Source organism: Cryptotermes secundus, unplaced genomic scaffold, assembly GCF_002891405.2.
Source record: "Cryptotermes secundus unplaced genomic scaffold, Csec_1.0 scaffold519, whole genome shotgun sequence".
NCBI lineage: Eukaryota > Metazoa > Arthropoda > Insecta > Blattodea > Kalotermitidae > Cryptotermes > Cryptotermes secundus.
In genome coordinates this window covers 629,773-656,927 of record NW_019720169.1, presented here as the reverse complement: position 1 = coordinate 656,927, position 27,155 = coordinate 629,773, and the positions used below count along the sequence as shown (strand labels likewise).

Below are 27,155 nucleotides of genomic sequence, written 5' to 3'. Positions count from 1 at the left end.
AGAGAGAGAGAGAGAGAGAGAGAGGGGGGGGGAATGTATTCAACCAACTGCTCTACGGTAATTAGTCATCTACTATCCGGCGCTGTGTAGTCCCGATACTGACAGCGTCATTAAATAACCAATTCTTATCATTCTTACCATTTACTTGGAAAGAGAAGGTTCAGTGATATCTGTGTAAATGCCTGCTGGGAGTGTTGCAGAGGTCTGGATTGACCCCCCTCAGTATGAGATTCTGGTCACATAAACTGATGGTTTCGTGACTTTCCTTAATCACTCCACTTAAGCAGAGGTACATTACTTAAATAGACCACGACAGTTTTATTTGTAATCCTTTCCAAGCCATCACTCAATCGCAACGCCGTTCGATTCCTTCACCTCCATTCATTGGCGGTGGAGCTATAACTCCACTGCCCCACTACAACTTCATGGCGTGATGCTTAATTATTTAAGCCCAGAAACAACTTTACAATTTATGAGTCAGGATAGATCAGTCGGTATAATGACTGGCTACAGGCTGGATAGCGGAGTGGTATGAGTTCGAATCCCAGTAGAGACAATTTTTTCTCCTCTTCGCGTCGTTTTGGTTTTGGGGCCTAACCAGCCTCCTATCCAATGAGGTACCGGGAGCTCTTGCCCCGGGAGTAAAGCAGCCGAGGCGTGAAGCTGACCACTGACTTCCAGTATTGCCAAGGTCAAGAATGCATGGATCTATACATCCACCCCCCCATACGTCTTCATGTCATAGTGCTTAATTAATTAAGCAAAGGGATAACTTTGCCTTTATCAATCCAGAAACAATGTTTAGGATTTCATCAGGTAGAGATTGTTTTCCCCATTTAGTTATGAGGATTATAATTTTGACCAGTGGAGTTAAACCGAGCATTTGCGCTAGATGTCACAGCAAACATGGCGACGTATCTTCATTAAAATGTCGGCGTTCGCGGAGTGTCATCACCACACCGCGTAATATTTCATTTGCGGTCATTGCGTTGCATATAAAGACAATCAGTATGACGGGCCACTCTGACACATTTCCGCTATGTACGTTTATATCTGCCACAACTTGAACTGTTAGTCTCGCCAAAAGGACACGAAGTACCGATATAAATGTTCACATGTTTTGCTAGGGAGAAATGGTATTGAGATTGTGTAGGTGAACAGAAACAGGTGATTCTAAATTATTGTCGGGATTTTCATGGCTATAATTTTCAAGCTGGAAACAAATAGACTAAAACTGTTTACGGAATATGAAAATGTAACTCAAAGAGTTTTATTGCTGATAGAAGCAACTGGTTGTTTCTTTTGGGCTTCAAGAAAACGTTTCCTGGTTTCGATGAACATCCTCCTGCGAAGTGCTCGTTCTTCCCCCTTCTTTTCGGTTCAGACACTACCAGCCTCTTTTTCCATGTTGAGTTCTATAAAGACATTGCAATTTGATAGCGTACTTTGTTTCGAAAAAGTAAAGTACGCATATTTTGAGGTATGACATCATATTTTCTTCAAGACATCAAATACAGTGAGTACAATGTTTCGAAATAAAACATTTTGAATTACGCTTTCATATCACGTTAGCAGTTTAATTTTGTTCCTTCCGGTTTGAAAATTATAGGCCACGGAAACTCCGACAGTAATTTAGAATCACACTGTACGTTTCCCAGCCAGAAACCAATTTGGGGAATGTTATTTATTATCAGATAGATTCTGAATTGTTTTAATAACGGTGCTTGACACTCAGGATTACTGGGTTTTTAGACTTTGTCCATTGTCCGGTATTCTGAAGAACACGAGTCTTCGGAAACTGGATCTGTTTCCATCTTCATTTGATGAGGGTTGGATATATTCTATTGCGTCCGTTAGAATAAGCTAACGCCAATCACTCGACCAGTGGTTCAGTGACTGGGCTAAAGCAGGTATGTGTCTCCCACCCCTTCACATGAGGACGGAAACAGATACAGTTTCCGAAACGTTGAACGATGGACAAAGTCCAAGGGCCTAGTAATCCTCTCTGCTATGGGAAGCAGCTGTCAATTACTGATGTAGACCGCTAAGTAAACATTTAGAAAGTCGCTAGATTGTATTTGCAACGTACTTCCTATATACATGCTCCTGTTAGAAAACGCTGACGTACTTAACTCACAACATTTCTTTCGTAAAGTTGGCTACACAAGGTATGGTAGTGCCCTTTTTTTCGTAGAGTAATTGGACGCCATGTCAGTTAGCAAGAATTTTAGTGAAATTTACTGTTGGTACTCCTTAACAAAGGGGCGTAGTTCACAGTTGCTACTACATGCTTCTCAGTCATAACAGATCTCCGCATCTGAAATAATCAGAATTAAACCGCTTCCTCTGGGGGTCACCAAATTTCCATTGCAGTGGAACTAACAAAAAATAAAAATTCCGCAACCTTGGCTACAATAGTACACAAAATTTGGTATCTAACGTGAACTGGATATTTTTCCCTCTCTGAACGAACAAGCTAGTGACGACTGCTCCGGGTAACATCCATGCACGAAGCCGTCCGTCGGGTATGTCCTTTCTTCATTTATTCAGCACCGGTAGATCCCCTGCTGTGACAGCAGTTAGTGTTGGCCAGGAGTGGTTTGTGTTCAGGTGCCAGACGATTTCAGCCTCCACTTGTATTCTCCAGAGACCAGTATAGCTGCTAAATTGTTCGTGTGGCTCTCTTCTCTCACGTATCTTCAGGGGTAGGCAATCTACGGCCCGCGGAGCTGTTGCCAAAGGCACCATAACAAAAGTTATTATTATTAATATTTTACTGCAATTGTGTGTTCACCCGGTGGCAGTAGATCTTACACAGACACAGACAAGGAAAGACTATAACGTAAAGGGAACAATACAAGACAAAGTACATACAATAAACAAGGTACACATCCCTATGGTATCCCTATGCTTAATTAATTAAGCACCACGCTATTAAATGAGCCGAGATAGCGTAGTCGGTATAGCAACTGGCTACGGCTGGACGACTCAGGGGTTGGAGTTCGAGTCCCGGTGGGGGCAAGAATTTTCTCAACGTCGTTCAGACCGGCTCTGGGTTTCATCCAGCATGCAGTCCAATGGCCATCGGAGGCGCTTTCGTCGGGGGTAAAGCGGCCGGGGCATGAAGCTGTCCACACACCTCCAGCTAGTGCCGAGGTCAAGAAAATGTGGATCTATACATCCGCTCCTCCATACGCCTTCATGACGTAGTGCTTAATTGCTTAAGCACAGGGACAACTTTGCCTTTACCACGCTATTAAGACGTATGGAGGAGTGGAGATTTCACTCCATAATTATTAACCTCTGCATTATGTAGAGGTGAATGGTCAGCTTAACTCCCCCCTCCCCCTTTGTGCAGGAGGATGGGAGGGCCCCAGAGCCGGTCTGGGCGATGTGAAGACAGAAACCTTGTCCCTACCGGGAAACTATTAATGCACAGCACTGTTAGATTTACTGTTAGAGGCACTTAAAATAAAAGGCTGTACCATAGCTCAGGCGGCTAGTCGCCGGCTTCCCACCGCGGCGACCCGGGTTCGAGCCCAAATCAGGCATATGAGATTTGTGGTAGACAAATGGCACTGAGGCAGGTTTTCTCAGAGTACTTCGGTTTCCCCTGCCAATTGTCATCTCACAAAACGCTCCATACTTATCTATCATCCGGGGCTGGTACAACAGGCCAGTTAGTGGAGAACGTACCAAGTGGACCCAGTCTCACCCCACCTCACGAAATTAAACAAAAATACTTAAAAATAAAAGTTGTTTTGAACGGTTGCTCTTGTGAACACGGGTGGGTAATATCTTGAGCAGCAGAGCTGATAACAGCTTCTGAAGAAATATTCTGCTGTTATTAAGCCGTCGATATTGACAAAACAATTATCATTCATCCTACATGTATTTCAGGTACCAGGGTCGAGATGTTGCAGTGAAGACAGTGAACCTCAACGGTCATGATATCCTCAAGTGTCAAGAAAAGCACAAACCCATGAGCCCAGCTGCGTCACTTCCGCTCTGCTACAGGAGAGCCGCTGCTAAAATACTGAGAGAGATTATCTTACTGACAGAGCTCGCCCACGACAACATTGTCAAGGTAAGGCCCTGCTGCTTCCTCAGATGCGTCTCCACACTTCCTCGTGACGTGAGCCCTGTAACATGCTCACCAGGACATGGAGCGTCCTCAGGTTCCTGCCGGAAATGGCTTATAGATATGGAGACGGTCAGTCGGCCAGTCTGTCCTGATGTCATTCATCCATATGGGGCTCAAGACCAGATTTTATTACTGTCAAACACTTGCGGATTTTGTTGATATGAGGCACCCTCTTAGACGAGAGGGCGACTTGTAACGTAGGGCCTCCTCAACCAACTACGCTACCGCTTGGCCCCTTCAATTGATGTAGCAACTTGAAATAAATAAACTAGTACACCGAAGGGCCCTAACTCTTTAGACAGTGGTCGCAATATGTACCACCTGCTTTAACACCAAGAAGCTGCATTTTGCTCCCACAGCATATTTGTGTATTTCATATAGGTAATTATGAGAGCGGCATGTACTGTCTTCGCTCGCTTGGAAACCGGGATCGTGGGTTCGAATCCCACTCAGGGCATGGATGTTTAGTTTGTGTGTGTGCGTTTTTCTGTGTTTGTGTACAGGTAGAGGCCTTGCGACGAGCTGATCACCCGCCCACGGAGTCCTACCGAATGTGTAAGATCTAGAAAAACCGAAGTAAACGGAGAAGTTCATGGAGGTAGGCCTAGGCCCACTGGGGCTGTAGTGCCAAGGAAAAAAATTATGAGAACAAAAACAGTTCGTTCTCTAAAGGGCGTTAGCCAGTTGTTCTTCAGAACAGAGACATGGCGTGTTTTCTGTCAGGCAATAAAAAACAAAGTTGTCTCTGTGCTTGATTAATTAAGCACTATGCCATGAAGACATAGGTAGGAGTGGAGGTACGAGTGTAGCTCTACCATTCTTGAGCTCAGCACCAGTTGGAGAGTAGGGGTAAACTTCACGCCCCGGCCAATTTACCTCTGGGGAAAGAGCCCCCGGTACCCATTAGGTAGTAAGTTGGGTGGGCCCAAGAGCTGGTCTGGACGCTGTGCAGGCGAGAATAATCTTTCCCCTATCGGGAATCGAACCCCGACCATCTAGCCCATGGCCCGTTGCTATACCGACTCTGCTATCTCGACTCCCCGTGAGGTAGGAACTGAATTTTTAAATATTACTATGAACAAAATTCTGTTTTAAATGTTTAATAGTGTGTCGCCTGGAATTGACATTGTTTTGAAAATATAAAGAATTTAACGGTCCTACTGAATAGGGCGGCCGGCGCTTAAGGCTGACAAGTTCACCGCCATCTGTGAGCCGATTGTCTAGAAAATATGGAAGCCTCGACGTCTCACAACCCTATGGACCTCCACGGCCTGTTACAGGGATAGCTTTACTTACTTTACTTAATTTACTGAATAGAATTAGGCAAAAACTCGTTAATTTATTCGCTCAAATTGTCATTTAAAATTGCTGAATTCTGTGAGTAACCCATTTTTTTCCTTGGCACTACAGCCCCAGTGGGCCTAGGCCTACCTACATGAACTTCGGTTTTTCTAGATCTTAGACATTCGGTAGGACTCCTTGGGCGGGTGATCAGCTCGTCGCAAGGCCTCTACCTGTACACACACACAGAAAAACGCACACACACAAACTAAACACTCATGCCCTGAGTGGGATTCAAACCCACGATCTCGGTTTCCAAGCGAGCGAAGACAGTACATGCCTTAGACCGCTCGGCTACCGTGACCGGTGAGTAACCCATTTAGGGACGAATTTTATCTAAGTTATGTTCAAGAAAAATCATTCTCTGCCCCACAGAAAATATTACTTGTCCATTACAAATATTGATATATTAACATTGTTTATGGAAATAACCTCTGTTTATTCTGAGAATTATTCGAAACCCAAAATTGCATTCCGTGGGCGCAATGCAGATTCGTTTACTGTTGAAACATTTTGTAATGCACATAATAACGATCGTGTATTGAAAGGTTAAACAAATGCCCAAATGGACCACACTTTTCCTGTAGGAATTTTATGGCAATGTTGTTGATTGAATGTGGTTTTATCTTTCCTAAGCGACATAATTTTGTGTTAAATTAAAGAGTGCCAGAAACGAGGAGATTCGAATACAACTCATGAAGTTTACTAACTTACTGCACTCATTTCTAGTCCGAAATAAGCGTCATTATATTGTTATTGTTAGTTTATTGTGCTTTTATTTACATACAGATTATTTTAAAATTGTGTTTGTGGGATGTAAGCTCAAATAATCTTATCGTCGCAATTTTTTTTATTTTAGGTTTACAAACAATATTTCATACTTACTATTCTGACATATCAACGCATTGACACGCAACGGTTCGATAAACACCCCGCGATACAAGCACGCAACAATAGGACGAATAGTTATAGCTCGTTGCTAGGCAACACTCAGCGCGCCAATGGACTTGCGAGATGGTTATCACGTGACTTATTTTCTGTGCGTGGTCCGTGCCGAGAGGATGTGAGAGAATACGGGAATGGGAATTGACTTCATTTGAGATCCGAAGTTCCAAGGGAACAGCAGTGTGGCCAGAAGAAGAATAAAAGACGTAGTGTGTGACCTTACATGTGCTGTAGTTACAGTAATCTTGAGAGTGTAAGAACTAACTGTAGTTACGATTAATGAAGATCTAATAAACCGATTCATCAATCCAAACCCGCGTCTTAGTTACTGAAACACGTGACAAAATGTAGGAACATCGTCCAGACCGGCTCTGGTGCTCATCCAAACTCCTATCCAATGGTTATCTGGGCCTCCTTCCCCGGGAGTAAAGCGGCCGGGGGCGTGAAGCTGACCAGTGTCGAGATCAAGAATACATGGATCTATACAATCACTTCCCATACGCCTTCATGGCAGAGTGAACAGAAGGGTAATAGGATCTGATAGCGACTGGATTTCGGTGGTTTGAAGATGTTTTCATGCTCTCAACCATAACTGAACACACTGAAAACCGTTTGACACAGCATGTATATTATATCAGATGGCCGTATAAGCGTTGAATTATGTGGTATAATTTGTTAAAGTAGGACTCTGTTTGAAAGGTTACTCTGTCAGATCGGTAGATACATCTGTTCGCCGTTTTGCTTCCGTTTTAATATTCACAATAGCATGACAGCACACACTGTGCGCTAAAATTGATTCGAGACGGCCTTATCTACCCATGATTCACTATCTTATTCGAGTACATTGATCGCTTTACCCGCCCATATTAACTAATTAATTAACTGTAGCTACAGAGCAGCATCGATCATGTGAAGCTAATAGTTCCTTATCTAGTCTATAAATTCCTCGCAGTTTATCGAACTGGAAAAGTCAATACTATATTCAAAATCTCGATCAATTATTGCCTATCCTCAGCCAGAAGAAAAGTCCACCCCTTCCCGTTTCTATAAGAAACTTTTTAATATTATTATCCGATCTGTGTGTAGATATCACAAATGATAACTTTTTCTTATACTTTCTAAATAAATTGTGTATGTATTTCTAATCTCTTCCTTTCGTGCTACATGACCCCCATCTTCCCATGTTATGATCCACCCAATACCATTTGGAGAAGCTTAAAAAGGTAAATTTATCCCTGTAACAGGCCTTGGAAGCCCATACGTTTGTGAGACGTCGATGCTCCCACATTTTCTAGACAATCAGCTCACAGTTGGCTGTGTAAAGATTTTAAATTTCCTAATGACGCCATTTTCTGCAGCATAAAAGTCTGTCACTTGTGGCAATGAAGGAGTCAAGGTCAGACGAAAATAAAGAGCAAGGACCTTGACCCCAGACCCTATAGCCGCTGTAGCGGAAGTGCGTAGTTCTCATGGAAGAACCAGAGCAGAGCTGCACAGGAAGAGTTGAGGATCTAGCAAGATATCTCCAGTTGAAGCTCCTGTATGTTTACAGAGCCCTGTAATCGATCCCGACTCCTCCCTCCTCATGTCTGCAGCACCCCCTCTCATTACACACAGTGTACACCTCGTTCTTGTGTCACAGAATTAGCTCCAACCTCATTGGAGACATCACTGTGGGTTAGTTACCGTGTCACGTTATGTCAGCAGATTCTACTGCGTCAAGCAATGACGTCAAAAGTGCAGCGATAGGTAACGTAAAGGTAAGGTAAAGTTGTCCCAAGCACCACGCCATGAATTGGTATGGGGGAGTGGATATATAGATCCACATTTTCTAGACCTTGGCACTTGTTGGAGGTGAGTGGTTAGCTTCATGCGCTGGCCGCTTTACCCCCGGGGAAAATAAGCCCCCGTATCCATTGGATAGGAGGTTGGGTAGACCCCAGAGCCAGTGTGGACGACGTGGAGAAGTGAGAATTCTTGACGCTACCGAGACTCGAACTCCGACCCCTCGGTCGTTCAGCCCGTAGCCAGCCACTATACCGACTGAGCTACCCCGGCTCTAGTGCAACGATAGGTCAGAAAGAAAGGCATTGTTGTTATAAATTTAAAGGCTACCAATAAGAAAGGGGGGCGCGCGGTATCGTAGTTGGTTGAGGCACTATGCTACAAGCCGGAAGGTCGCGGCTTCGAATCCCGATGAGGTGGATTTTTTCAATGTACTTAATCCCTCCAGCCGCACAATGGCCCTGGGGTTGACTCAGCCTCTAACAGGACCATCTAGGAGATGGGATACGTGGAAAATGCAGGAAAGCTGTGCAAATGAAATATGAACTGTATAAGTACGTGTTTCATTACGGAAGCTTTTAGGATTTTACGTGAACATTTTTAATTCTGAAATCTAATGGATTAGAGTCTGGCCTGAGTACAGCTCTTTTTCAATATTCTAAAAGTACTAATTCAGTCAATATTTTGTGATTAGGCCCATCTGGATGAATTTGTGCGTATTGGTTTTGATTAAATATGAATTAATATCCGTGAAGTAGGCTTAATAAGCGGTTTATGGTCAGCTTCCACTTTGCTAGATTTTTTTGCAGCTCGGACACATTTTATATAGTTGGTTACGAAACTTCGGGTTTCTAACAAAATGGATTTTTTTCTCTTCTGAATACCACTCAGTTGTTTCATGGAGATCCTTTACAATAGTTGATTGCCTTTTTGGATTTAACGACGCTTTTCCAGCTTCACAGGTTATGAAGATTCGAATGAGATGGTGATTGTAGATCAGAAATAAAGAAGAACGTGGAAGGAAGCGGTCGTGACTTACTTTAAAATAATATTGTAAAATTTGTGTGGAGGTACTGAGGAAATATACGAAAGATGTTAGACAGGACAGCCAGTCTCGAAGTCGGAATTCGAAACACTGACATCCAGAATATTGTAGCGTGTATAGCCGTTGGTACGCAACGACAGCGAGATGGACGGATATACCCAGGCCGGGCAACAGCTCAGTAAACACTTTCCCGCAGCAAGAGGCACGAACGCAACAATAGAAGAGCTATGTTTTCTATGTGGTCCGTGCCGAGATGTTATAAGCAAGTGTTAAAGTTAGAGATTAGTCGGTTGGGTACGGGAGTCTGTGAAGAGAGGACTCGAGCAGAGGAATGACCATTGCTATTTAAAACGTAATGCTTTATGTCATACTTTTGTAAATATTAGAATGAAGTGTTATTTAACTTTAAACATCTTGGCAATTGACGGTCGGACCTCAAGGGGAGGGTAAGAGAAATGCGTAAAATATTTTAAAGTCTTTCCGCAATGACAGCGACACACAAAGACCATCAGAGACCGACAGTCTCTGCGGGTGTCACACAGAGCATACACCTCGGAGCATCAGCACTGCCTGCTGGACATATACTATAAATCCCGCAGCCACAGGGGGCCCCCAGCTTCAAGGGGGACCCCAGTTCGATTATCCTAAGACACGGGAAGTTATTTATAAAACTCTTTGTACTTACAGGACCGTTTCTGCCATGTATCGTCTTTCTCATTGCGTAGAATGTAACTTGGGCGTGACCTTCTGCGCAGTACGAATTTCAATGAACGTACAGTGCTGTCGCATTTTGTACGAATTTAAATTACGGGAATTTGAAAATATCGCCAAGAATCCCCTTTGCCTTTCAAAACTCTTCTTGAATTATGTGGGGCCTTGAGGAATGCGACAAACCGCAGTTGGTCCCTGCACATGTATACATCGTTAAGTAGATATCCCTGTAGCAATACACGTCTATAATCCAAAAACAAAACTCCGTGGCCCGTAGTCCGCAAGTGAACTATACGACCGAGCGACCGACGCATGTCAGCGAAGTTAGTGCCAACTTTTGTGGATAGAGGGTGTCGCGTGGTCAGCGCGACGAATTCCCACGGTCGTTAATTTCGGTTTTCTAGACCGGAGCCGCTATTTCCTTGAAAGAGCTCCTCAGTATCCTCACGAGACTGAGTGGACCCCGTTCCAGACCCATTACTTCTCAGAAAATCTGGTAGCGCCGGGAATCGAACCCGGACCTCTGGATCTGCAGCCAGGAACTCTGACCACTAGACCGTAGAGGCGGTCATACACGTCTGTGATTGTCGGCATAATTCTTTATTTGAATCCCTGCAAATGAATTCAGATAACAATAAGGATTTATGACGAGGTAGCTATGTGTTTTCATTCATAGCTTTGCCAGTCATACAGACATTTAATTTTTATCTGCATTCTGTAAAAAGGTAAAATTGCCCTTGTACTTAATTACTGAAACACCATGCCATGAAGACGTCAGGGAGTGGTGGTATAATTTCCCATTTTTTTATCCAGTGGTCAGCTTCACGCTTCGGCCGTTTTACCCCCGGAGAAATAGCGCCCCGCTACCATTGTTTATAAAGCTGGCTGGACCCAAGGGTCGTAGGAGGCGACGAAAAGGGAAGTCTCAAATCTGAGAGAGTAAAATATGGTCGCGAGTGCCAATGGACTCGGACCCGAGAAAGACTGCGCTGGCAAGGACCAGCGGCATATACAAAAGGCAGAACCGTCCTCTCGTCAGAGAGGGCGCCCCACAAAAACAAGACCGTAAATGCCAAACAGTAATAAATATCTGGACACCAAGACTTACTGACTGACTGACCGTCAGTCGCAATGTGACTTGGACTTGGGCCACTCTGGATGCTGTGGAGAGGAGAAAAATTTTGCCTCTGCCGGTAATCAAACTCGGGCCGTCTATCCGCAGCCCGTCGCTTTACTGACTGAGCTATCCCAACTCTCTGCAGTGGATAGTCAGCACAAAAAGAAAAATTCAATTTAAAATATGACGCAGTTTGTAACTTTTGCTTATCGTTATCGCGCTACCCCGATTTCCATGTGTAATGATTAATTCATAACGAAACCTGTTTTTACGTTAAAGTCATAAATGAACATTTCATGTAGCCTATACCATAAACCGTCAATCACATTTTTGTGCAATCCAGGCTGGGAGATTATACACGGACTAACGTTAGTTGGTCATTTTGACCTTTAGCCGCATTGCCCGACTCACATAGCCTGAAGTTATAAGTGGACTTTTCCACGTATCCTCTAAACCATGTCACAGATTATCCCAGAAGATAAGCGGGAAGGTCGCGGGTTTGATTCCCGTTGAGGTCATTTCATATTTTTCAATTTACCTAATCCTTCCAGCCGCAGTATGGCCCTGGGGTCGACTCAGCCTCTAACAGAAATGAGTACTAGGAATATTCTTGGGGGTAAAGGGCTGCCGGCGCGTAGGGCTGACACCTTACCGCCATCTGTGTGCCGATTTTCTAGAAAATGTGGGAGCCTCGACGTCTCACAATCCTATGGGCCTCCACGACCTGTTACAGGGATAGTTTTACCTTTTTTTACATTTTTAACGGGATTTTGCGCATTATTATACTCTTGAAATATATAAACTTTGGTCTTTGTATTTAATATATTTTTTGTTGTCCTGAAATGTTTTTTATGAGTGTCCTCAAATAAGCTTAATAAAACTTAAAGAATTTTGTGACGCTACATTATGAAATACATCATTTTCAAATCCCGTCAGATACAGGCTCAGCTTAGAGTTATATCTTCTGTAGGGCAATATGATGAGGTTTTCCTTTCGACTGAAAGTTTGCCATAATCACACCAGTTACTGGGTAACAGGTCGGCAGCAAGAAGATGCGATAAACTAACGCAGTTCTTCTGAATATGAAATGAACATGCCTTCTGTCGTACAGGCTGGCTGCCTCGGGTATGATACCTTTATTTAAGAGTAGTTTCCTAGCTTCGTGTTGGCTTAGACAAGACAGCTAGCTGGCAGTCAGGTGTTCAGAGCGGTAATCCCACAAGTACAGGCTCTTACCAACAAGTTAAACACAAGGGTTAATTTCCGTAATACATATGTCAAAACGAGGGAATTCAGTTTTGACAAAGGTCTGTCAAATTGGATACTTTGGCGGAATGAAATATTATCCTCATGTTTCAAAGTTATGGAAATTAATTCTCATACGAGTAGAATGCACACAGAATTACTGGGATTTTGGAATTTTTCCATCGTCCGGAATCCTAAGTAATAGAGGACACGACGTTTCGGAAACTACATCTGTTTCCGTCTTCAGGTGAGAAAGGAATACACCTACTCAGTTGGGCCCGTTAGAAAGAGCTAATCTCTCCAGTGATTCAAATTAGCTCTTTCTAAGGGGCCCAACTAAATACGTGTCTTCCTTTCTCACCTGAATACGGAAGCAGATATAGTTTCCGAAACGTCGTGTCCTCTATTACCTAGAATTCCGGACGATGGAAGAAGTCCAAATACCCAGTAATTCTGTGTGTCATGCACCATTGTCGGTACCCTTTACAATCTACTGCTAGAATGCAGCTTTCCAATGTTTTGTTTATTTAGTTATTGTAACTATATTTGTAATTTCCGTCTCTAGATTCTAGAGAAAGTATTTTTTTTTCTTGGCACTACAGCCGCAGTGGACCTAGGAACCTCCACGAACTTCTCCGTTCACTTCGGTTTTTCTAGATCTTACACATTCGGTAGGACTCCTTGGGCGGGTGATCAGCTCGTCGCAAGGCCTCTACCTGTACACAAAAACAGAAAAACGCACACACACAAACTAAACATCCATGCCCTGAGTCGGATTCGAACCCACGATCCCGGTTTCCAAGCGAGCGAAGACAGTACATGTCAGAGAAAGTAATTACATAGCATAATTTTTAATTGTCTGTTTTACTCCATAAGTATTTCGAAGTTCCAGTAGCCTTTCTAGAGAAAACTATTAAAAAATAAAGGTGAAATGAAGAGATGACTAGAAGTCAGGAAATACAATTAAAACGTATGTCCCTGTTCTATTTTGAAAAGCTAAAAACTGAAGCACAGCAAGAGCGAAGCTATCTGTAATAGGCGGTGGAGGTTTGTAGGATTGCAAGCCGTCGAGGCTCCCACATTTTCTAGACGGTCGGTTTAGAGCTGGCGGTGAGGTCAGCCTTACGCGTCGGCCGGCCGCCCTTTACACCCAGGAAGATTCTCGGTACTCACTTCTGTTAGTGAGCCGACCCTAGGGCCATAGCGCGGCTGGGAGGATTAGAGAAATCGAAGAATCCAGTGGCCTCATCGGGAATCGACTCCGCGACCTGCCGGCGTGTAGCATAATGCCTCAACCAACTACGCTACTGCTTGCCCCCAAAACTAAAGTGTATAAATGAAAATTGCCTTCTGTTTGTGCTGGTGTGGGACTTAGTCTCTTTTGCTTGAGGGAGAAGAGAGACAGAGGATGATTATAAATGAAATAGGAAACTACTGGGGCCTAACATCAATGAAATACCATAATGTTTTCTCTTCACGTTCATAAACTTCAAACTCCGTAGCCTGTAGTCCGCAAGCGAACTGTACCGACCGAGCGACCGTCGCTTGACGGCGAAGTTCGTGCCAACTTTAGTGGATAGTGGGTGTCGTGTGGTCAGCGCAACGAATCCCCACTGCCTTTAATCTTGGTTTTCTAGGCCGGAGCCGCTATTTCCTTAAAATAGCTCCTCAGTTTTCCTCACGAGGCTGAGTGGACCCCGTTCCAGACCCACTACATCTCAGAAAATCTGGTAGCGCTGGGAAACGAACCCGGGACCTCTGGATCTGTAGTCATCATAAAAAGATAAATTTGTCCCTATGCTTAACTAATTAAGCACTACGCCATCAAGACGTATGAGGGAGTGGATGTATAGATCCACTCATTCTTGACCTCGGGACTATTTGGAGATGAGCGGTCAGTTTCATGCCCCGGCCGCTTTACCCTCGAGGAAAGAGTCCCCGGTACCCATTGGATAGGAGGCTGGGTGTACATCAGAGCAGGCCTGGATGACCTGAAGAGGAGAAAAACCTTGCCCCTCCGAGACATGAACTCCGAGCCCTCGGCAGATCAGCCTACAGCCATGTCTATCCCGGCTCCCAAATGATTCATAAACCCTTCTATATTAATGTCAACATGTTTTCAATGAAAATGCTACTGAAGTTGGTAGCCATTACTCGGATGTCACTGTTACATAGCAAATGATTACATTTAAGTGTACAGCACACAAGTGACTTCATTCGCGCGACCAGTGTCACATGTCCAATACGAGACACAGGGCCACTGAACCGGTACTCGATTTCTACATTGGGGAATAGGGTGCTTGAAGCAGATCCAGTTACCGTACAATAACCCCCCCCCCCGAATGTAATTTTAATACCCATGCTCTCTCATTCCGCGTATTCACATGAAACGCAAGCGCCTAGCGTGTCTGACACAATATGGACAGCCATTCAAGATTAACCGTTCTGACAGGACGTGGAGGCCCCATGTTTCCGTAGGACCTTCATACGGCATGCATTTTGAAATATAATTTTTATGTATACTTTTATTCTAACTCAGTTTACGGTTCCGAGCATATCGATATAGCAGCGAGGCTCCTTCCTCGTGTTCAATAGAACTCCGGCCCTTCCTTAGTTAATTCCAGATAGATTAAGTCTTCAAGTTAGGCGTTTTTAGCATTTTTCCCTTAATTTGGAAAAATTAAAATAGGTTTATGTCATTACCACGCAATCTGTCTGTCTGTGTATCCCACCAATTTTTTTAAGCATTCTGTCGTTCTTTTGAAAAAAAAAGGAGAGCTATGAGATCACCTTGCTGTCTGAATATCTGTGACCCTCCCCCTCTAGGAACTTTTGCATGTTTCAAAGCCGAAATAATGGAGCCACAAGAGAACAGCCGTCGCTAGGCAACTGCTCGCTAAACACGTTCCTGCGGTAACGAATGCACACGGAGCAATAGAAGAATTTTTGGACGCGGAGTTTTCTGTTCGGCCTGTGTTGTATCAAATACTCGTACGTAGTGAAAGGATAGGAGGTGATTTGTTCTTCCCAGAACTTTTCGTTTGTTCTTAATTCTTATAATAACCAAGGATACAAACTTTTCCTGATTTTGAAGAAATAATTTTCTGTACAAAAATTTGTGGATTTTATTTATGTTTTGTGGAGGCCCCGGAGCCGATCACAGTGGCCGCGCGGTCTGAGGTATGAATTGTCTTCGTTCGCTCAAACGCTGGGATCGTGATTTCGAATCCCACTCAAGGCATGGAAGTCTGTGTGCGTTTATTCTATGTTTGTGTTGTCCCCTGTGTTGGTAGCGGCCTTGTGACGGGCTGATGTCCCGTCCAAGGAGTCCTACCGACTGTGTATAGGATTAGGAAAATGAAAAAGCGGCCAAGCTTCAACAAAAGGCTGTAGAGTCATAGATAGATTGGAGGATGGATGGACAGACGCCTAGGGGCGACCGCCCCAATCTTTCATACTTAAATCCGGCCTTGCGCTTAATTTTGTAGGAGAAACCTACCAAATTTCGTGACATAACCTATTTCGTTGTAAGACACACTAATAAAAAAATTAAACTCCATGGCCCATAGTCCGCAAGTGAACTATACCGACCGAGCTACTGCCGCTTGTCCGCGAAGTTAGTGCCAACTTTAGTGGACAGAGGGTGTCGCGTGGCAGCGCAACGGATCCCACGGCCGTTAATCTCGGTTTTCTAAACTGAAGACATACTAATTATACCAGGAATTTAAAACTCGTTATGGGGTCATTTAGGAAAGTTTCTTAAAATTAACTGTGGATTTCACATCAAAATTCGTGGTATTGTCATGAATTATATCTGGCACGACAGTGAGTACTTTTACCGTATTTAGTTTTGTTTATCTTCTTTATGAGTAAAGTTTCGTCGCTTGATTAGATATGTGATGTGTATAGGTATACTGTGCCATAAATCTATGGGGAATGACAGTAACATTTAGTACGTATGTCGTGTATAGAGAGCTTTGTATCTGACATCTATTTTCAGTCCCATGCGCACCGCGCAGCGAGTGTACCATAACATGCAAGCTACTGAATATGCGGAACTTACACGATGCGATGTGTGTACAAATGTACAACTGTACACATAATTCATATCGGTTGTGGTTTGGTATTAATTCATTTATTTTTATTTCACTTAGTTGGGGGTGGAGTCCAACTGGGTCCATTCGGCACGGCGGCCACTGATTGGCCTATTGTAGCCTGCCCCGGGTGATTATGATGATGGAAAATTTGGTGGAATGAAGATTGGCAGGGGAAACCGAAGTACTCGGAGAAAACCCGCCCCAGCGCCACTTTGTCCACCATAAATCCCACTTGACTAGACCCCGGAATCGAACCCGGCCCGCGCGGTGGGAAGCCAGCGACTAGCCGATTGAGCTATGGGGTGGCCTTGTGGTTTGGTATGGTTCAGTTCTGTTATTGCTACGTCATACATTTTTAGTTTTGCCAATCAAGTCGGCCTATGTCTCATTTTGCATACGGTTTCACGCAATGCCAATTATTGCAATGCGGTTTTTTTTTGCAAGGCGTTAATTAATCTCGGTTTTGTTATTTCATGGCCCAACTGAATTTAATTGAATGAGTCCAGTTGCAGTTTTATTGGTATATTTATTAATATTAAGGTAACGAAACCAGACATCCATAATGAGAAACATGTAACTTCCTGAGCTAACCTGTATCTAAATGAGCCAGTGTATGCGTGACGCTTTCAACCTGTGATCGGGAGGGGCTGTGTTTGAATTTCAGCTGGAATACCCGGTGCACTAGTTGGAGTCTTCCCTTTTGTTAGGAGGCTTGTGAGATCACCTTGCTATCTGTGTGTGTTACTGCCTTTCCTCCCTAATTTTTCCATTTTCTATGCGGCCCGTGTCGTATCAGTGAGGCTTGTGAGATCACATTGCATGCCTCACACGCAGCTCTCCCATTGTTAACATCAAAATTTCGCCTTAATATAGCCCTCCCAACGTTAGCAAAAAAAAAAAAAATCCGATCATATGCTCTATCTTTACCAGAAGGACAAGCGGGCACTGCCTGGGAACCTTCAAAACCGGAGATATAGTTTCTTCCCCCCCCCCCAGTGCAGTGTCTCTCATTACTACCTCTGTCTGTACCCCTCTTTCCTCCCTAATTTTTCCATTTTCTATGCTGTCCGTGTCGTATCAGTGAGGCTTATGAGATCACCTTGCTATCTGTGTCTGTTACTGCCTTTCCCCCCAATTATTTTCGTTTTATATGCATCCGTGTCTTATGAAAGGAAACCCGATTAGTTCTTCCCATATCCTTTCCAATGCATCTTTCCTTTTTCATCCTACTTTCGACGGTGCGGGCCTAAATGTCTAGCTACTGACAAAAAAAAGCTCCGTGGTTTTAGTCCGCAAGCTAACTCTACCGACCGAGAGACCACCGCTTGTCGGCCAAGTTAGTGCCAATTTTAGCGGATAGAGGGTGTCGCCTGATCACTGTAACGATTCCCCACAGCCGTTAGCCTTGGTTTTCTAGACCGGAGCCGCTATTTCCTTGAACTAGCTCCTCAGTCATCCTCACGAGGCCGAGTAGACCCCGTTCCAGACCCACTATTTCTCAGAAAATCTGGTAGCGCCGGGAATCGAACCCGAGACCTCTGGATCTGTAGCCAGGAACTCTGACCACTAGACCACAGAGGCGGTCCTAAGTAGTAAAAGAATTTCAAATCCAGAATTTATTACCTTAAATATAATTATACGTATTTTGACAAAAATTTATTCGCATTAGCAGTTAGAATTCCTCGTCTTCTTTATGTTTATTCCGATGAAGTCGAAAATAAGCCGACCCCTCTTGAACAGTATGTGGAGATGAAATATCGAGCAGTAATTCGGTGCTGAAAGCTGTGAATTTAGGTTAGTTTAGCTTTACCATAGCAACGAATTACCGAGCCTTATCACGCAGCATGAACCGAATTTATGTTACTTTATCACGAACGAGAGAGCAGACTTTCGTTTTAGTGTATCATGTGTAGTCTGTATTGACGATACTTCGGTACGGTCACGTGATGTGAAGTGCACTGTATGAAGGAGAAGGTTTAGGATTGACTATATCTGATTGTTATTCGTGGGAGATACGCCATGCTATAGCTAAGGCGGTTAGTTGCCGATTTCCACCCGCTGCGGCACAGGTTCGAGCCCATGTCAGGTCATATGGGATTTATGGTGGACAAAGTGGCACTGTGGTAGGTTTTCACAGAGTACTTCGGTTTCCCCTGCCAATTCTCATTCCACCAACTGCTCCACACTCATCTGTCGTCCGGGGCTGGTACAACAGGCCAGTTAATGGCCGACGTACCAAGTGGACTCAGTCTCACCCCACCCCACGGAAAAGGTAAATTTGTGCATGTGCCAAACTAAGTAAACACTACACCATGAAGGTTTATGTATAGATCCACATTTTCTTGACCTCAGTATTAACTGGAGGTGGGTGGTCAGCTTCATGCCCCGGCCGCTTTACCCCCGGGAAAAACCCCCTATACCCATTGGATAGGAGGTTGGGTGAACCCTAAAGCCGGTCTGAACGACACGGAGAAGGGAAAATTATTGACCTCACCGGGACTCGAACTCCGACACCTCTGTCGTCCAGCCAGTAGCCAGTCGCTATCCCGACTGCGCTATCCCGGCTCACCCCCACCCAATGAAACAAAAAAAAAAAGAAGAACTATTTGTGAGAGATGGCGTTAAACTTCGACCTCGACGTATCATTCGATAACCTGTAGGGCTGGAAAGGGATGACAAAAACGCGAGGGAAGTTAATAGTACGAAAGCTTATATAACAGATGATAAAGACTTCCTGTTAAATTAACACAGGGTGTTACACAAGTTCTCTGTATCTTAAATTTAAGATTTTTTGTAAATAAAATTGCGGCAAAATATTCTTGAGGCATGACGATAATAAAATAATGAATTGGTGAAGCAAATGTATTTTTGTCTAGGTGAGGGCTTCCAAACAAACTCGTCAGTCCTCCCTGTATGACCTCTAGTCTTCAAAAGGGTAGTTAGATAAATTCAAGTTAATAATTATTTTAAGAAAAAATAGACGTAAATCACAAAACTCTTCACTTACCGTTTTTTTATTTATTTGTTTTTTTGGGGGGGGGGTGTTGGTGGTGTAATATGCATTTACTGCTGTAGAGTACAAAAAATGTTTTTTTTTCGCGATCTACCCAGCGTGTGTCCATCTCACTTTTTAAGTAAGCCAACTATAGCACAAAACTTCATTTTCTTTACTTTTTATGACACAGGAAATTACAAACCTCAACTCTCTGCAGCAAACAGTAGGCGAACCATCATGTATAGGAGAATGTGGGTTCTTTCCTTGTTAAGATAGAACTTTTTTCCTTTGACTTCGCTCAAAAAGAGAAGGCTAAATGTGTTTTCTCTGGTGTCCGTGGACGCCTCACCCTCCCGGCCCGAAGATCAATTAAACCTTCATTTCGTTTGTTGTGCCAGTCGTCTCATTGAGTACAATCACTAAGGCAGTTTGTTTGGAAGCTAAAGGTTAACAATACTTTCTGGGCGTACTGAAACAGGACTGGTTACATGGTGGGAAAATTAGTCTCTCTCTTTGGCTGGAAGAAAATAGATTAAAGGGGAGAATATTTCTACCTAAAGGAGATGAAATCTTGGAAAGAGCGAAGCAGACACAAGCAGGAATATCACCCATTGTTCTTAGTGTAATTTAATGATATGTAATACGTGCGTAAAAAATGTATACAAGATTTTGATTGGAGAACATCATTGTAATCCTAGGAGCAAGGGTGAGGATAGCTCAGTCGGCAAAGCGACGGGATACGGGCTGAACGGCTCGGGTTCAATTCTCTTCATCGCAGTGTCTAGACTGGCTCTGGGGCTGACCCAACTTCCTGTCCAGTGGGTAACGGGGGCAGTTTCCCTGGGTGTAAAGCTGCCGGGGAGTGAAACTGATCACTTACCTCCATTTCCCCCTCTGTTTTCATTGTACAGTTTTTAATTAATTAAGCACAATGACAAGTTTACCTTTTTAATCTTTAGCGTAGATGAGTGTGAAGCCATGGCTCAAGCGGTTAGTCGCTGACTTCCAACCGCGGGGGCCCGGGTTCGATCCCGGGTCTGGTCAAATGGGATTTGTGGTGGACAAAGTGGGGCTGGGGCAGGTTTTCTCCGATTATTTCGGTTTCCCCTGCCAATGTTCATTCCACCAATTGCTCCACAATCACCCTCACCTATCATCTGGGGCTGGCACAATAGGCCAGAAGTGGCCGCAGTTCAAGGGACATAGTCCCACCCCACTAGCAATAAAGAAAATAGTAACAGTACTGACCCTTCGGAATTTTGTAAGGAAATATCTTTCAAGACATTGATAGAAATAGAAGGATAACATTAAGTTGGATCTTATAGAAATTGAATATGAGGATGTGGACTGTATTCATGTGGCTCAGGATGGGGTTCAGTGGACGGCAGCTTTTGTGAAAGTGGTGAAAAATCTTCGGGTACCAAGTTAGGAGTTGTTTATTGAGCAGCTGAACAAATATTAGCTTATAAAACATAGTTCATGTGTGATTTATGGTGGATGAAGTGGCACTGGGGCAGGTTTTCTCTGAGTACTTCGGTTTCCCGTGCCAATTCTCATTCCATCAACTGCTTCACATTCATTAACTATATTATCATTTGAAATCTTATAGTCCCGATACTGTCAGTGTCGTTAAACATCCAACTTAAAATAAATAAGTATTGACCCTGCTTTTTGGAGTCACGAGATTACTTGGTTATGATTCAATGTTATCCCGTGAAGGCTGATCGTCATCTAAATTTCTCATCCCTTGTGCGGTGTAATGAGGAGCTTCATAAGTTGTATTCTTCTCCAAGTATAATTAGAACCATGAAGTCAGGGAGGGTGAGATGGTCAGGGCATGTAGCACGAATGGGGTGAAGAGAAATGCATGTAAGAGATTGGTGGGAAAACCAGAAGGAAAGAGACCACTAGGAAGACCAATACGTAGGTGGGTGGACAATATTAAAATGGATCTTAGAGAGATAGGATGGGATGGTATGGATTGGATTGATCTGGCTCAGGATAGGGACCAGTGCAGGGCTCTTGTGAAAACGGTAATGAACCTTCAGGTTCCATAAAATGCTGGGAAATTCTTGAGTAGCTGCACAATTTGCGGCTCCTCAAGAATTGCCCAGCCCCATTAGTGTGACTTATTTGTTATTCGAAAAGTAAAGATGAAGTTGTCCCTGTGCTAAATTAATGAAGCACTATGCCATGAAGACGTATGGGGGAGCGGAGGTATAGCAAACGTACTAAAGAAAAGCAGCGGCACGCACACAGAGAGCCTGCACAAAATAACACGCGAGTTGTGCTGAAAGCAAGAAGTAGCCGCCGCAGCACATATAAGCATAGAGCAGGTATCTGTGATTTTTTATTTTAAATTTAAATTTTAAATATTAAAGCTAAATTGAGAAATTAAAATTTTAAACCAATCGACGAGTCAATATTAATAAAGATTTTAAACATAACTGACAAAACCGACAAATGGAGTCCGGAATATCGGGCGCCGACTGACGACGGAGCAACGAACAATTGGAAATCTGCAGTTTAAATGTTAATACTGAGTGCAGTGTGACAGCTACGTGAAGTGAAATACACCTGATGATGGCCCTGTTGCGGCCGAAACGTGTAGTATAAAAGAATGGGGACAAGAACTACAATAAAGTGTTACATTTACGACGGAGTTCGTATTATACATATCCAACATTCTCGACGTCTGCACCAGATGGACGTGAATGGTCATCTTCACGCCCCGTCCGCTTTACCCCCGGTGAAAGGACCCTGACACCCGTTCTGTAGGAGGCTGGGTGGTCCGAGAGCCCCTCTGCACGGTGTGAAGAAGAGAGAAGTCTGTTGCTCCTACCGGGAATCGGACCTAGGCAGTCCAGCCCGCAAGCCTTTAGCTACACCGACTGACATAAATTATACTAATTCTCCTCGTTAAGAAATGTTCTCAATCCTTCCGTTACTTCGCTTCTCCTTAGGTCTAAGAGCCCTGTTCACAAACATCCTCGAACTGTGTTAGCCTGACAAATGGTACTGAATGCTGAAACACCTGACGTCATGGTCAGCATTCCTTTTGAATCGTGAGCTATCCAGCCGGCCCTAACAGCTCACCGCACTAGCAAAACAAACAGTTTTGAGGACTAACCTATAATTTGCGGGACTCGTAACATGTGTGCCGCCCCTTCCTATCCCAAACTTGAAGCAGTCAAAAAATTAGGGGGGGGGGGAGTGCGTTAACTTTCGGCTCACAATACAATTACAGGAATACATGAGTGAGCAGGTTAGATCGGCGGTACGGGGAACTTGCGAGGTTTGATATTCTCACGGCAGTAACTATGAACATTGCTAGTCTACTTGTATATGATAGTTTCGGTGGAACTTATTGCATCTGTCTTCGAGACAAAAGAATAATTTTCCTACCCTGAAGATGAATGTCGGTGCACGAATCTACAAGGGGTCAGATCCACATAGACTTCAATCCTCCAGTGAAGGTCTTCTATTACGTATATAATAGGGTTTTAAGTTTTAGGTTAACTCTTTGATTAAATAACGAAAATATTTTAGCTGCATGCGTTGCTTATTTTCGAATTGCTGGGCTACGAATTTGTTCTCACCGTTTCAGTCTCTATAGTTATATAAACAGTAGTTGATATAGGAGCCAGGATATCTCAGTCGGTATATCGACTGGCTAGTGGCTTGACGGTCGGGGTTCGATTCAAGTCAGGGGCAAGAGATTTTTCTCTACTACACAGCGCCCAGATGAGCTCTGGGCTCACCCAGCCTCCTATACGACGGGGACCGGCGGATCATTCCCTTGGGGTAAAGCGGCTGGGGCTTGAAGCTGACCCGCTCACCTCCGTCCAATGCCAAATTAAAATATGGTGGATCTGTATTTCCAATTCCACACGCGTCTTAATGACTTGTTGCTTAACTAATTAAGTACAGGGCCATTTCTACCTTTTTTTTTTCCTTGACACTACAGCCCCAGTGGGCCTAGGGCTACCTCCATGAACTTCTCCGTTCACTTCGTTTTTTCTTGATCTTACACATGCGGTAGGACTCCTTGGGCGGGTGATCAGCTCATCGCAAGGCCTCTACCTGTGCACAAACACAGAAAAACGCACACACACAAACTAAACATCCATGTCCTGAGTGGGATTCGAACCCACGATCCCGGTTTCCAAGAGAACGAAGACAGTACATGCCTTAGACCGCTCGGCTACCGTGACCGACAGTTCTACCTTTATTTTACTTAAAGTTTATGTGAAATGTTTCTACTGAATTTCCTGCCCATTCCTTGGTCACAGCTGTTCCTTTCCGAATTGTAATTCACTATCATTCTATCTTTTGATGATGTATAAAACTAACCTCAGTCACTGGCAGCGTCGTTAAATAGGAATGAAGTCCTCTGAATGGGCAGTATCCGTCTTCCGAAGTGGTAGGATTCACTTCTTGAAAGCTCTCCCTGTGACAGGCCGTGGAGATCCATAGGGCTGTGAGATGTTGAGGTCCCCACATTATCTAGACATTCGGCTCACAGATGGCGGTGAGGCTGTCAGCCTTACGCGCAGGTCGCCCTTTACCCCCAGGAAGATCCCTGGTACTCATTTCTGCTAGAGGCTGAGTCGACCCCAGGGCCATATTGCGGCTGGAAGGATTAGGTCAGTTGAAAAATCCAGTGACCTTATAATGTGAGTATGCTGGATGTAAGGTTCTCGTCGTGGTTGCTGTAAAGACTGTTGCTATATATTCTAGGCAGTCATGCCGTATAAAACAAACTCCGTGGTTTTAGTCCGCAAGCGAAGTATACCGACCGAGCGACCGCCGCTTGTCGGCGAAGTTAGTGCCAACTTTTAGCGGATAGAGGGTGTCACGTGGTCAGTGCAACGGATCCCCACGGCCGTTAATCTCGGTTTTCTAGACCGGAGCCGCTATTTCCTTGAAATAGCTCCTCAGTTATCCTCACGAGGCTGAGTGGAACCTGTTCCAGACTCACTACTTCTCAGAAAATCTGGTAGCATCGGGAATCGAACCCGGGATCTCTGGATCTGCAGCCAGGAAATCTGACCACTAGACCACAGAGGCGGTCTTCGTAGTTCCCTAAAACTCGAAACAAATTTCGGAGGACTATTAACTTCCATTTTCAGAGTCGAAGTATAAGCCAAACAACAAACTATCCAGAAGCAGGCGAGAAACCAATTGAAACGCTTTCGGTAGACACGATCAGATATTGACTTTCGGAGTTCGCTTTTGGACTGTATCAGATCCTGGTTTCTCGTACGCCGTTCGTCCTTCCTGTCACGTGTTTCTTGTCGGCTTCTTCCTTGGCTTGTTCTCCAGTCCCGAACACAAACCAAATCTGTGAAAGTCAGGCAACTTCTACTGAACTGCTCGGAATTACAAACCAAATAATCTGGGTACACTGTAAAGAGTTGTCTCCTTGTAGACCCTTGAAAGTCAACTGACGTTTCGGAGGAAAATGTCGTCTCCATCTTCATGTCTAAGAAGTAGAGCACTGCTGTGAGAACCTCAGAACCTCCCTGTTATCGGAACTGAGTTTTGCGGTCACGGAACCAGAATAGCTCAGTCAATGCAGTGCCTAAGCTACGGGCTGGATGACAGATTTCGATTTCTGGCAGGGGCAAGAAATTTTTCCACTTCTCTGTAGAGTCCAGACCTACCCTGGGGCCCATCCAGCCTCCTATACAACGGGTACCACGAGGTCTTTCGCCGGGGATAAAGAGGAACGGGCCTGAGGCTGACCATATACCTCCAACTAATGCATAGGTCAAGAGTAAAAGTAAAAAAAAAAAGGATACATTTATCTCTGTGTTTAACTAAATTAAACACCACGCCCTGAAGGCGTATGGGGGAGTGGTTGTGTAGACCCACGTTTTGTTGACCTCAATTGACCTCGGCACTAGTTGGAGGTGAACGGTCAGCTTCTAGCCTCGGCTGTTTTACCACTGAGAAAAAAAAAACCCGATACCCACTGGATAAGAGGCTAGTTGGGCCCCAGAGCCGGTCTGGACGAAAATTCTTGCTACCACCAGGACTCAAATTCCGACCCCTTGGTCGTCCAGATGGAGCCATATTTGCACCCCTCCACATATCTTCAAGACAGAGAGATTAAGTACAGGGTTAACTTTACCTTTTTTCTACCTGAGTTTGAAGATCGTGCTTTTGGCTTTAGGGAATGACACAAAAGAAAGGTGAGTATTGTTAAGCTAATGTACGGCCGTGACGTTGCTCGGCAGTAAACAGAAGAAACACTTGAGTTAAGCGTTGCTGTGAACTGGTCTTTAGGCAACACGAGAAGGAAAGCCTGCTGTCATAATACTTCGGCTGGAAGGATAGTCAAGGTCAGAAAAAGAGGGACAAAACTCGTATGTCATTTATCATCATCTCATAAATCAAAATGGAAGTCAGAAGACGTGTGGGAGTGTTTCCCCCTCAGATTCCGCAACCTGGAAATACAAGATGGGGGTCCTTTTTATTTACTCTGTATCTTCATTACAATCGGAAAAACGCTGAGGAGCTCTGTAGCTGTTACAGGGGTAGCCAAACCCAGCAGAGTGTCGTTGTACAGTGTGGACACGCGGTAGCGTAGTTGGGTGAAGCACTGTGTTACAAGCTGGATGGTAGCGGGTTCAATTCACGATGAGGTCATTGGATTCTTCCAGCCGCACTATGGCCCTGGGGTCGGCTCAGCCTCTAACAGAAATGAGTACCAGGAATTTTCCTGGGAGCTAAGGGCTGCTGGCGCGTAGGGCTGACAACCTCACCGCCATCTGTGAGCTGAATGTCTAGAAAATGTGAGAGCCTCGACGGCTCACAACCCCATGGGCCTTCATGACCAGCTACAGGGGTAGCTTTACCTTTTATGAGGATACAGCATTGGGACCCGAGATGTGAGGGTTTTACGAAGGCGAATGTGGTGAGTATGTGACCCGGGATATGACTTATTATTGTAAGATGGATCGTTACGGGGAAACTTAATGCCTCCAAGTTCAAGCGGAGAAATCAGCCTTCTGGGATTCGAAGCCACAATATTGAAGAATCAGGAGTACATTGCATAGGAATATTCTTGACGATCTACCGCATCACTCGTCGTCACATGCCTATTCTTAATTATTAGAAAGATCAAATTAGGGATGGATGAGCATTTAGCACGCATGTGAACGGCCTGAAATGCGTTCAGAATTTTTGTCGAAAAACCTGAAGGGAACGGAAGTCTTGAAAACTAACTCGTAGACGGGAGTATAATAATAAAATGGATCTTAAAGAATCAGGGTGGTAGGATATGAATTTAATTCATCTGGTTTCACAGAAACGTCGAATTTGCTTTGTATATGAGCGACTATTAGCTTCTCAAGGAAGACTCTGCTCCGTGGAGTTAGTTATAATGATTTCGCTGGGTTCCTTACACAACGTTTACATTTACGCCTGTCTTTCTTGAACGCCCCGGGTGTGGGGATCCGTTTGCGCTGACCACGCAACACTCTCTATCCGCAAAAGTTGGCACTGACTTCACTGACAAGCGGCGGTCGCTCGGTCGGTATAGTTCGCTTGCCGACTAAAACCACGGATTTGTTTTGTTTCTTGAACGCAATATAGGCCTACTTGCTCTCACCGTGTCTGTTCCCTTGTTAGACGTTATAAACGTGCCTTCTAGTAAACCATACATGGTTAATCAGAATAAGAAAATGTAATTTTAAAGTTTTTGCTTTTAATTTTTAAGTCTG

The 27,155-nt window shown here is 44.2% G+C and overlaps 1 protein-coding gene across 5 annotated transcripts in view; it reads left to right on the top strand.

The window, feature by feature from the left end:
* The window catches only part of LOC111867602 (extracellular tyrosine-protein kinase PKDCC), a 157,823-nt gene that overhangs the window by 7,897 nt on the left and 122,771 nt on the right, over positions 1-27,155 (top strand). For all 5 annotated transcript variants that reach the window (XR_002843370.2, XR_002843369.2, XM_023857607.2 and 2 more), the window contains one exon: positions 3,901-4,087. Coding sequence is in view for 3 of the 5 variants with exons in the window: in XM_023857607.2 (XP_023713375.1) it covers positions 3,901-4,087 (187 nt within the window). In the remaining 2 variants the exon portion in view is untranslated. The remainder of the gene's footprint in view (positions 1-3,900; positions 4,088-27,155) is intronic.